The sequence below is a fragment of the Mytilus trossulus genome, chromosome 14 (assembly GCF_036588685.1).
Source record: "Mytilus trossulus isolate FHL-02 chromosome 14, PNRI_Mtr1.1.1.hap1, whole genome shotgun sequence".
Taxonomy (NCBI): domain Eukaryota; kingdom Metazoa; phylum Mollusca; class Bivalvia; order Mytilida; family Mytilidae; genus Mytilus; species Mytilus trossulus.
In genome coordinates, this window is record NC_086386.1 from 23,358,006 (window position 1) to 23,371,409 (window position 13,404).

The 13,404-nt window shown below is 31.8% G+C and overlaps 1 protein-coding gene across 2 annotated transcripts in view; it reads right to left on the reverse strand.

Annotated features, from left to right (window-relative positions):
- Positions 1 to 13,180, reverse strand: part of LOC134697330 (apoptosis-inducing factor 1, mitochondrial-like) — a 39,213-nt gene extending 26,033 nt beyond the window's left edge. The window contains exons 1-6 of one of the 2 annotated variants that reach the window (XM_063559537.1): positions 13,054 to 13,180; positions 9,714 to 9,883; positions 8,959 to 9,076; positions 6,653 to 6,771; positions 5,395 to 5,477; positions 4,710 to 4,800 (exon numbers count right to left, since the gene is read on the reverse strand). In XM_063559537.1, the coding sequence (XP_063415607.1) occupies positions 4,710 to 4,800; positions 5,395 to 5,477; positions 6,653 to 6,771; positions 8,959 to 9,076; positions 9,714 to 9,883; positions 13,054 to 13,165 (693 nt within the window). In that variant the 5' untranslated portion in view covers positions 13,166 to 13,180. Of the gene's footprint in view, positions 1 to 4,709; positions 4,801 to 5,394; positions 5,478 to 6,652; positions 6,772 to 8,958; positions 9,077 to 9,713; positions 9,884 to 13,038 lie in introns of both variants that reach the window. The other variant, XM_063559536.1, reaches the window with a different exon arrangement.
- Between the last annotated feature and the right edge of the window lie 224 nt (positions 13,181 to 13,404).

Consider the following 13,404-nt stretch of genomic DNA (forward strand, 5'->3'; position numbering starts at 1 on the left):
TGAAGATGTACTTAAAAATACATTCAAGCTGAAAGGGAAAACATTTGGGATAAGCGAACAATTCACGATCGAAATTGAAAGAAAACGAAAAGAACTCTACCCTGTAATGAAGATGGCCAAGAATGGGGGTAAAAAAGTAAAACTGGTAAGAGATAAATTATATATCAATGGGAAACCACATGTATCAACCGACACAAAACCAAACGGCACTGAATATAGGGATGTTCTACTACGTCAAGCCCAACAAAATTCGCATAGAAACAAAACTGTAAATGAAGGCCCTTTTAAAAGGTCCTGACAGGAATCTGGAAACAATGACGCCATTAATGAGGCAACCATAACCACGCAACTGTAGGACGGGTCGAGAGAGTCCTCGAAAAATCAGAATGATCAGTTAAATTATCTAAATCTTACTTGTATTAATTGTTGTGGAATTAAATCAAAACTCAAATATCCTGAATTTACGGAACTGCTGTATAAAACGGACATTGCTGGCATTGTAGAAACAAAACTAGACGATATCGATGATATACAATTACAGGGATATGAATTGATTTATAAAAACAGAAATAAAATTGTCAAAAGAAGGTCCGGGGGTTCAGCTGTAGCGTACAAAAACCATCTCAAAGATAATATTGAATATATCAAAACTGAAAGTAAATTTGTTTTGTGGTGTAAAATATCGAAAGTAATAAATAGATCAGATGATATTCTTTTGGGAATTATTTACATCCCCCCTGAATATACTTCATATTCATCCATTGATGCAATAAACGAAATTGAGATGGAATTATTCGAACTATCACATAGGTTTTCAAAATGTTTACTTGTTGGTGATTTTAAAGCAAGAACCGGGTCAGAGGATGATTTTATATTTGTTCCCGACAGTGAATCTCATGTTGTAGATATCGAAAATATACAAATAAATGCTGTTTGCAATTTAGACCAGTATGACTTCTCTCGCAAAAGGAACAGTAGAGATAAAATCAAGAACAGGTTTGGAAATCAACTACTAGAATTTTGCAAGGGAAATAACTTCTTTATCATGAATGGTAGAACTCTAGGTGACATAGATGGAAAGTTCACATGCCGAAATTCAAGCGTTGTTGATTATTGCCTATGCAGCGCAGAACTTATTCAAAATTTACTGACTTTAAAGTACTTGATTTTTCAAGTCTCTATTCAGATGTTCATTCCCCAATCGAGATATCGCTGAAACAAACAGATCAAGAAGTTAGCACTAAATATAGCGATGATACTAGAACAAACGAACAAAAAATAAATAATTGGACTAATGAAAAATCACACAAATTCCTAGAATGCTTGAACCTTACAGAAATAGAAAATATTAATTCTGAAATTGATGGCACAACAGTAGTGACGCAAGAAACAGTAGATACGATAATAGGTAAAATAGGCAAAGTGTTAATAAATTCAGCAAGAAACACTTTTGGGTTTAAAATCAGTGCAGGAAAGAAGTTAGAACATAGAAAAAATAAACCATGGTTTGACCATGACTGCAAAACCGCTAGGTCAGAATTCCGTAAGATGAAACGAAATAAAAATAAGTCACCGTTCCACAGAGCACTTGTGTTAGATGCCGAGAAGAGATATAAAAATACAATGAACAAAGCACATAAGAAATACAGAAGCGATTTCAGAAAGAAAATGGATGATCTAAAGCAAAAGGATGGTAAGGAATTTTGGCAACTTCTAAATGGAAACAAAAGTACAGCTCAGCCCAAGATCGATTTCGACAAATTAGTCTCATATTTCAAATAATTAAACAGTGATCTGAGAGATGATACAGAAAATCAACAAATTGAAAGTAATATTTCCCATGAAGAAATAAACGATGAGTTAAATAGCAGAATTACAAAACATGAAATTCTTAAAGCGCTGAAAAATCTGAAAAATAACAAAGCATGCGCCGAAGACAAACTGATTAATGAATATTTAAAAACATCAGCTCATGTTCTTATAGACATATATGTGAAAATTTTCAACCTAGTTTTCGACTCCGGAAAAATCCCAAAACAATGGGTCCAAGGAATGATAAAACCTGTCTACAAGAACAAAGGTGACAAACGCAACCCCAAAAATTACAGACCAATAACTATTGTGAGCTGTTTCGGAAAAGTCTTTACAGCGGTATTAAATGAACTCCTTAAAAAATTCTCTGAACAGACATCTCTTCTTAAAGAAAATCAAAATGGTTTCCGAGAAAAATACTCAACAATTGATTGCGCGTTTCTTCTGAACTCTCTAATTGAAGTTTTACAACACTCAAAAAAGAAACTATTTTGCGCATTTGTAGACTTTGAAAAGGCCTTCGATACGGTTAATTGAATTTCCTATGGTTTAAAATGTTGAACAGCAATATAAAGGGGAAAATGTTTAATACTATTTTCAGCATGTACCAGAATATTAAATCCAGCTTGAGCTATAATGGTCAAATTTGTGAGCCTTTCGCTTGTGAAATCGGTGTCAGACAAGGAGAAAATCTGTCACCGTTTTTATTTGCTTTATACTTGAATGACCTAGAAGACTATCTCATCTCAGAAAATGTTTTAGGCATGAAGACAATAAGTAAAGATATAGAAGAAAAACTTGGAACTTTAATGAAATTATTCATAATTCTCTACGCGGATGACACTGTAATCCTGGCAGAATCACCTGAACAACTACAACATGCACTTAACAAATTTAAAAAGTATTGCGAAACCTGGAAGATGCGAGTAAATGTTGCTAAAACTAAAATCTTAATTTTTTCAAAAGGAAGAACGACAAACCCTCCACTTTTCCGATTCAACAATCATCATATTGAAACTGTAAAACACTTTAACTACCTAGGAATTATTTTCAGCAAAACAGGCAGCTTTAAACAATGCAAACAAAATTTAAAGGACAAAGCAATAAGTGCAATGTTCGAAGTTTTAAGGAAGGGAAGAATTCACAATTTATCAATTAAATGCCACGTAGATTTATTTGACATACTGGTAAAACCTATTCTGCTATATGGATGCGAAATATGGGGTTACGAAAACATAGATATACTAGAAAGAGTTCAAACTAAATTTTTTAAGCTACTTTTACATCTTAAGCCATCTACTCAAAACGAATTCATTTACGGAGAATTGGGTCGGTGTCCCCTAGAAATAGATATAAACATTAGAATTATATCTTATTGGACAAAGTTAATTACCGGTAAAGAAAGTAAGCTCGCTGCTGTCATGTTTAGATACCTTTTGAAGTTATCACAAGAAACAACATTTCGATCGCGATTATTAGACAAGATGAAAAGTATTCTAAACAATTGTGGATTTTCTTACTTATGGTCATTCCAAAATACACCACCTAACATTAAATCGACAATTAAACAAAGACTATAAGATCAGTTTACACAGTTATGGACAGGAAAGGTAAACGATTCGCCGAAAGCCCTGAATTATCGCCTATACAAGACATTACACAATTTCGAACACTACCTTAATGTACTTGACGATAAAGATGTGATAACAATGTCGCGGTTTAGGACCATGAACCACAAACTGCCGATTGAAAAAGGCAGATGGCAAAACATTCCCAGTGAACAGAGAAAGTGTCCGTTATGCAGAGCTGCTATAGGTGATGAATACCACTATGTAATGGAATGCAGCAGTCTCCTGACAGATAGAACACTACTAATTGACAATAAATACCTAACGAACTGTAATGTTATAAAATTTAATGCTATTATGAACCAAAAACAGAAATCTAAACTCCAAAAATTGTGCAAATTTATCAGAATTATATATGACAAACTGGATTCTCTCTGATGTTAACCTGTCGACTATACTGATCATACCGTTGTAAAAAAAAAACTCATAATATTATTTAATGCTTCCTCAACAAATGTACTTATATGTAATGTAAACTAATATGTTTTTCTGTATACCTTTGTCCAACTTAGGTGATACCAGAATAAAATGATATATACAGATAGAACACTACTTATTGACAAGAAATACCCCACGAACTGTAATGCTTTAAAATTCAATGCTATTATGAACCAAAAACAGAAATCTAAACTTCGAAAATTGTGCCAATTTATTAGAATTATAAATGACAAACTGGATTCTCTCTGATGTCAACCTGTTGGCTATACTGATCATACCATTGGCGTTGAAAAAAAAAAACCTCACATTTAATGCTTCCTCAACAAATGTACTTATATGCAATGTAATGTAAACTAATGTGTTTATCTGTATACCTTTGTCCAACTTAGGTGATACCAGAATAAAATGATATATACAGATAGAACACTACTTATTGACAAGAAATACCCCACGAACTGTAATGCTTTAAAATTCAATGCTATTATGAACCAAAAACAGAAATCTAAACTTCGAAAATTGTGCCAATTTATTAGAATTATAAATGACAAACTGGATTCTCTCTGATGTCAACCTGTTGGCTATACTGATCATACCATTGGCGTTGAAAAAAAAACACCTCACATTTAATGCTTCCTCAACAAATGTACTTATATGCAATGTAATGTAAACTAATGTGTTTATCTGTATACCTTTGTCCAACTTAGGTGATACCAGAATAAAAAAAAATTATAAAAAAAAAAGCAATAATTTTTGATATCACTCTACTGTACTGAGAAAGGCAGTTATCAGTCAGTAAGTTCAAAGGAAAATAGTGATAACATAAAATATTACCTTTCTATTTTGCAGAACAGCAACTCCACCATACTTTGTTGATGGAAGATCTTCTGGTATACCATAAAAATCGCTCGGGTCATAAAATATTCTACAATTCAAAATATGTTATTCATTATGAGTCCTCTAGTATGAATAAGCAAGAGTCCTAACATTGATGCCAAAGTAATTAAAAAAAAAAACCCTAGATACTGCTTTAGGTAGCTGTACTCTAGGATACAAATATTTTTTGCTTTTTTAAAAGATGTAAAAATATGAGTCAAGGGTAAAACTTTGTTTGAGCTGTAAAACAGGAACACGTTTTGTTTGCCTGACATGTAACACATATTTTTTTTTATCAATTAAAGGAAGATTATAAATTTATTTCAAATTTAGCAGTATGATGAATACTACATGAAATTATGTAAGGTTATTTTTCGTAACTTACTATGTTGTTTGTCTTTTTTTCCAGGCGTTGTCTATTTATTCTTTTACTTATTAGTTTAGTCTATTTACCTTTGGTGTCTTTCGTCTCTCTTTTACTATATTGTTATACATTCAAAATGGTAAAATATCAAATTGTTCACATCTTAATGCAAAGTTCTCATATTCACATGTTAACACATCTTATTATTTTTATTTTAAAAAGAATTTCAGATTTAGCATTAAAAATAAAATGTTTCAGACAAAGTTATACGGTACTGACCCTGTTTGTTCACCATACCATAATTCTTTCGACAATGGAGGTCTGCTGTATGGGTTATTATCTTCATCTCCTACAATTAACACCTGTAAATAAATTACTTAATGGTTATATTTGGATTTAAAAATGAAAGGGTGTTTCTCGCTTCAATTGCATTAAAAACCATTAGCAATAATATAAAAAAGAAGATGTGGTATGATTGCCAATGAGATAACTATCCACAAAAGATATTATTTAATGGTTATATTTGGATTTTGAAAATGAAATGGGTGCTTCTCTATTTTTTGTGCTATTTTCACATTTCCTGACCGGTGTGAGAAAAAGATTTCTTCTCACTTGTGAAAAATCTGTTCTCGGGAAATGATTGGTTGAAATTTAATTGTGACGTTAAATTTTCTAGTTTTCTTCTGAATTTTATAATTGTGACATCATTTAAAAGACGACAATGTCTGATGACGTCACATCAAAATTACACAATTTCCACAAATCTTTGAAAAGGAAGGATAAAAATCATAAGAGAAACAGATTCCACCACTGTAACTCGTGTATTACAGTATTTCTCCACTCTCAACAGTTAAATTTTAAATATTGAAAGCCTCGCGCTTTAAATATTAAAATTCAACTGTCTCCAGTGGAGAAGTATCATAATTCACTTGTTGCAGTTGTGGAATCTATACTTCTCCGCTTCAATTGCATTAAATAGCATTAGCAATAAGATTAGATGAAGTCGAGAACTTTCCTTGAATTTAAAAGACCATAGATAATTGGTTTATCACTATTTCAATAGGCAATATCAATGATGATAGCTCAATGGATTATCAAATTCTCACTTGACTCGACAGAGATAACCCTATTCACTTCTCAGAACTTTGAAGGATCAAAGTGTTTCTTCAAACTGAACAGAATAATAAAAATAGCAATACATGTATAAACATTTAAATTTAACCAAGCTTTTTGAAGAAAATATTTGCACTCTTAAATTCTAGATCTGTCTCAAGATTCTCTTTCTATGTACATAGATTATATATAAAACTGCTTCAAAAACTATACCCTCATCATATTTGACTGTTCAAAAATGAAATGTCTCCAACAGTTTAAAAATTAGACTCATGATATTTTAATGTTTAAAAATGAAATGTGTTACATTTGCTGATTAGTTCAAAAATTTTTTTAAAGTGTTTCCATTATAAGGTATGCAAGCATTTTTGTTTTGTTTGAATGGTAGAATGTTTCCGTGGAAATGATTATAACTATCTGGTACCTGAGCTTTATGGTCTCCGAGTCTGATTGCTCTCATTGCACTGTGTGATGCAGTACCAGCTCCAATCAACAGATATGGTACATATGAAGGTATAGCTTGATCTTTTAGTGGGGTAGGTTCTAAAATAAATATAATACATCAGAGATATTGTATGAACAATAGGATATATCAAGGAGAAAGCCAGCTCTTCCAAGCTGTATGCCACACCAGGACATCTTTGAAAACATTGATGTTAAACATGAAACTAATGTATACATTGTTGACATTACTGTTTGGAAGTAAAACTTATAATTGCCAGAGGCCTTGGTGGCTGAGTGTTCTAATTAGTTCAACTACTGTATCATTAGCATGTGGACACTAAGGTTGTGAGTTAAATCCCACATTGGACAGGTGCACTCAACTCCAACCTTAATTAACCGGGCGCAGGACATTTGAGCGAAAAAATTAAAACTACTAGTGGACATTTGAGCGCCAACATTACAGCCCATTTAAGCGCTGGAATAATCCGCTCACCTGTATTTTCAATAACCCATTTTAGCGAAAATTTACCTGGTTGAATATATGTCATGTATGTTCATCATGGAAATACAAATAAACTCATCATAGATACCAGGATCAAAATTTTATATATACACCAGACGCTCGTTTCGTCTAAAAAAAAAAGACTCATCAGTGATGCATGAATAAAAAAAGGCCAAACAGAGTACAAAGTTGAAGAGCATTGAGGACCAAAATTTCCTAAAATTTGTTGAAACGAACAAAGAAAAAAATAAATTTGTAATGGATTCCGATATAGGATAGACAAAGTATTTATAGAGGAATGTGCACCACAATCGAGAAGAGAGAAAGAGAAAGAGCAGTTCCTAATGCAATTCTATGAACAGTATTGTACAGGGGGTATATCTAGAGACAATTATGTACATTCTATAGCTTATAAATTCCAGGCTAGAGCAGACTTTTAACATTTGATTTAACCTTTTAGACTTTTCGTTCTGTATTTTAATTGAAAAGTTTTATATTGTTTTGTGTTGTATTTTAATGGACATGTCTTGAGTCTATTAAACTTTTTTAATTTATTATATATTATTTTATTTACTAAAAAGAATAAAAATATTTCGCTAAAATGGACTTTGACAATTTGAATTTTCGCTAAAATGGGTTAAAATTCTGGTGCTCAAATGGGTTCTATTTTGGCGCTTATACGTCCTATTTTTTTCTCGCTCAAACGTCCTCCGCCCAATTAACCAGGAATGTCTTTTTTCCAACTATCATGGTTCTCTCTTGGAACTCAGCCTTTCCCCACCAACAAAAAATGACCGTCAGAGAATAGCACAGTAGTGTTGAAAGTGGTGTTAAATATCAACGTATCAATCAATATAATTAGCAAATTACAAGTCTGAAGAGATCTTTATTCAGTTTTTTCCATCCTTGTTTGTATGTACATGCTTTATTTCTTTTATTTATTGTGTTTTTGATTGTTGGTTGCTTTACGCTGCATTAGCACAAAAAGGTTATATCGCGGTGAGTGTTGTGTTTTTGAAGCCTTTAAAGCCGTTTAAAGCTTGTTTAGTGGCATTAGATTTTCTCATTGATGAATGTCATTTAATGACTCATAGTTGCTACGTAATTTGTTCTCTGGTGGAAAGTTGTTTCATTTACAATCATACCATATCTTAAATCTGTTTTTGCTGCTTTTTATATGTCATTATATATAGTCCTATATATACTCAAGATTATATAACATTTTAAGGACTTCCATTTGACATATTTGATTAATCATTGAATAAGAATTTCATAACTGTCAGTTTTATTGTCAGTAGAAATCATTTTGCCCAGAATATGGATATTCATAAATGTCAGTTTTATTGTCAGTAGAAATCATTTTGCCCAGAATATGGATATTCATAAATGTCAGTTTTATTGTCAGTAGAAATCATTTTGCCCAGAATATGGATATTCATAAATGTCAGTTTTATTGTCAGTAGAAATCATTTTGCCCAGAATATGGATATTCATAAATGTCAGTTTTATTGTCAGTAGAAATCATTTTGCCCAGAATATGGATATTCATAAATGTCAGTTTTATTGTCAGTAGAAATCATTTTGCCCAGAATATGGATATTCATAAATGTCAGTTTTATTGTCAGTAGAAATCATTTTGCCCAGAATATGGATATTCATAAATGTCAGTTTTATTGTCAGTAGAAATCATTTTGCCCAGAATATGGATATTCATAAACCATTGATCATCAGCAAGTAACAAAATACACAGACATCGACACAGAGAGCCTGTAACATGCCCCTACCTTGTGCTCTTTCTTTTGTTTTGTCGGTTGCACAATCTTTATCTTCCTTCTCATCATCAAGTGCAAAAACAATAAATTGGTTCCGCAGATCTTGTAACTGATGTCTAGCTTTCCATACCTAGAATAAACACAAAATTAAAGAATCTTTGTGAGCATGTTCACATACCCCACACACCCACATTGTCACTAGACAAACAAAATCTCACCAGATTCTAACATTCAAAGACTCATTTCTCTACAAAAGTCAAGTGATAAAGATTTTCTTGTGGATAAACACATGAAATATTAACTAAAAAATTTCAATAAATTCTGATGTGTGGTTTTAGCGGAGTCACAATAACAAACTGTTGCAGTAGTATATCAAGGCCCAATATCTTATTCAAATCAAAATTGGCAGAACTTTTTGAGAAAAAAGTGAATCATAATTTCCTGTCGATTTTCACACCTACATACATGCAGTATATCCTTATTATCTGCAAAGTTTCATGAAATTCTGTTGTGTGGTTTTAGAGGAGTTGCAATGACAAGAACACAACTGACAGAAGGAAGGACAGACAGATGGATGGACAGACAGACAGACGGAAGAAAGGGTCAAAAACATTAGACATGACACATTAATTGTCTGGTGTATAAAAATGATGTTTTGGCATGTTTTAAAGTGTTAAAGTAAATCTGACCAATGACATATTACAACTTTTTATTTCCACTTGGAATTTTCCTTGTCCCTTTTAAATTGTATTATACTATGTATTTACTGAGTAAGAGAATAATCCAGCTCCAGCCACCATCATCCATGAACTTTTACTAAATCCTCTGCTGTCCTGTTGCTGTCTGTCATGGCCACTGTGAAGTGTCTTTCTGTGGGATTCTGTATTGCATAAACATCGAATATGTTGCTGTTGGGATATCAGTTTCAAGTTTAAACCTTTAAAATGCAAATATTTTTTACATTTAACTATTTTATCTTATACTTATAGAATAAGATGAGTAATCTTTAAACAGATTGAATACAATAAAACAAGATAAATGTTAAAATAGTCAAATTTCCAATTTTAAAGACATAAATTCCTACAAAGTGTCCCACTGTCTACTGCAAGTGTTGATATACTAATTTGACCACACAAGACATCTAGATGAGTGTAGCTACAACTTCTAATGGTACAGGCTGGTAGAGTAATCAAGATGGATATTGAAAAGGATGGTAAAGGGCTACTTTTATGCAACATTTTCAGCCTTTTTATTCTTCATGTTGTTGTGTTTTGACATTTTATTTCTCGTGTATGGTTTGATGTGAGTGCTTTATGTTTCCCTTCTTTATTTTCTGTGTTTTGTGTTGGTACACTTTATTTCTCATGCTTGAATGTACCTCATTTGAATCAATGGTACATGTAAACCAGAATAATTCAAATTCAGGCTGCATATTGTAAAATGTATATAGATATAAGAAGATGAGGTATAAGTGCCAATGAGACATTACTCTCCATCCAAGTCTCAATTTATAAAAGTTTCTATCAATGATTATACATGTAGGTATACATGGTATACAACAAAGTCCCTAAAATTACAATGAATAGTTTATTTTTCAAATCAGATGCAACTTACAGACACTTAAAGATGACCACATGGTGTTCATTTCAATTAATAATGACTGCATGATCTCCTAGAACTGCTGAGTAATAAGTTTTAGTTCTTTTTTCATTAATATTAAGATTTAATTTCTTGTGCTTTTTTTTCCCTATTTTTATTTTCCCTACAAGTGCAAAGTTCTTGATATATTTATTACAAGTTTTCATGTTCAGAACACCTCTTTACAATCCTTTAAAATACCGAAGTATGCTGCGGTTGTCTTGAACATGTTGAAACCTCCAGAAAATATAACTATAAAAAGACAACAACATCCTGGATTACTGAATGGAAATGCTTTGATCTGGTGTTCTTGTTTTGCCACTCAGGTTGCGTCTTCAAGACAATTTACATCATGTACATTTAATGATAGAGATAAGATAGAAAATTATAGATTATCGTTGATCATTTCAACAAGATTGATTTTCTCACTTGAGCAGGTACCGCAAAAGTGAGAAAAGCAATCGAGTTGAGATGACTAATAATAATCTGTTTACCGCTAATTTACATATTTATATGACATTATCAATTTCATGTCAATTTCATTAGCAGCGCCACCTGCCCCCTTAGTTTCTAGTAATAATTTTCATATCACTCACTCTGCTGAAAAAGGAAATTATCAGTCAGCAAGATCAAACAAATTTTTTTCGTAAAATAGTGATAAGATATTTATTACCAATTAAGGGCCCACAGAGGGCATGAAGTAAATACAAGTATAAGGAAAAAGAAAAATGATTTAGATACATAGAATTTACATGCATGTACACAAACAGTCAGGGGTACTACTTGTAAAAGTTATCTTTAATTACTTCGAGAAGTTATATTAATATATTTACATATAAATATAAGTAAATTTGTAGGATACTTATACAAGTAAATTATAGAGTGGGGGCTCATATTCGCCGGGGACACAATTTCGCCGTTTAATGATTTTGGGGCGTAAAAACTTCAAAGGATGGCTGAAATGGAAGAAATATTCCGATAAATTATGATTTTATAACAAATATGATTATTTTTTAAACTTAAATATAATTACGCCACTTACTGAAAAAGGGCAGAAAAACAGACAATGATTTTCGGTCAATTTCCTGAAAGAAAACAGGTTTTTCAAAGAATTTTTTCTTAATAATTTTTTGCCTGATTGGCCTAGATTTCTGTTTTTTTACACCTTTGAAATGTCTGCTGTTCATCTATAATGAAATTTATTTTATAAATATTATATAAAACTGCAGTTATTTGGTTTTAAAAAGATGTGTAAAAATGGAGAATATGTGTCCCCCATTGACAAAATATAAGGAAATTTCAAACACCCTTTAATCTAACTTTGCAGATGATTATTTTCAAACAAACATGTTTTCAAGCTTAGGAATGTTTTGCATTTGAAGTTATCTTCATATAGAAATATCAATATACTTCAAAAACATATAGACCTGAACATAAACTGTAGAAAACATGGAAAGATATGGCGAAAATGAGCACCCCACTCTATCGATAAAAAAAAAATTGGATGAGTTATGTCCCTTAGATATTCAGATTTTTTTTTTTACATCCTATCTTCTTTTGTGGAATTCTTATGATTTCTTTGCTCTAATAGAATTTTAAATCATTTGCCCTTTGCAGAAGTCTTTACTAGTCATTTAAGTGTAATTTCATGGACAATGAAAATCCTATTTGTCTGTTATCTTCAGAACACTGCTTATTTACAAGCCCCCAAGCAGCAATTTTTTAAGGCCCTGCGCAAATACTTAAGATCTGTGCGCTATCAGTTTCTTTATTGAATTAATGAGATGAAACATTGAACTTTAATAAAAAAAAATCAAGCAAACCTGGGAAAAATCATTAAAGCATGATTTTACATCTCAAAAATTGAGGACTTTTGAGGGATTGTAAGAAAAATTTGCTTATTATCTCTTATACAAGATTTTTTTAGAAAATTAAGGGGAGATTATTCAAACAATATTTATTTACTTATGTGTGTATATTTTTTCAAGTAAATAAAAACAACTTGTACAAGAAGTACCCCTGACTGACAGAGATTAGGATGCACACAAGATGCAGCCAGTCCATATGGGTTTTATACTTAAAATAGTTCATAATTCTAACCCTTAAACAGGCTACACTATTGCTTTCCAACTGAACTTATCAAATTTGAGTTTTATCCAAGGTTAAATATAGCATTTTCAAAAAAACAGGGTAAAGACAAGGTCATTTTCTGGGACATTCAAAACACTTGCATCACAATTTTGTTATTGAAAAAGTGACCATTAATAACCTCAACTGAACTAAATCAATGAATTTTAATATTTTGTGATAAATACTAAATTTTAAAAGAATCATTTAACTCTCAATCCAATATTGAACCCCCAATATTTATGGAAAACAAAATAGACCCCCCTTTTTTTTAAAGAAGCGTTTTCCTCCTTTTCCTATGTTGTCATTTATGTAATCAGCACTTACATCGTAATGAGCTACCTGTATCGCATCCTTTCGATAACTTTGAGGTAAGTTTACCATTCAAACTCGTTTTAAATAACTTAGAAAATAATAAATTTCGCCGGTACATGCTTTTTTTCACAATTCTCATTTGTTTGGCAGAAGAACGTTGTGCAAGGGGAATAACTAAGTAATGTTTGTAATAGGCCGAACCAAAAAAAGAAGTTAAAAATGTTTCTTTTTTATCTATACGGTAATTTATATCATGTTTTTTTGTTTCAAAATTGAAATCAGATTCAAAAGTGTAGGTTACCCTTTTTTTCTCACACTAAAGGTTGTGCATAAGATTTTATAGCAGAAAAAGGGGGGGGGGGGATGGGGGGGTCAGTA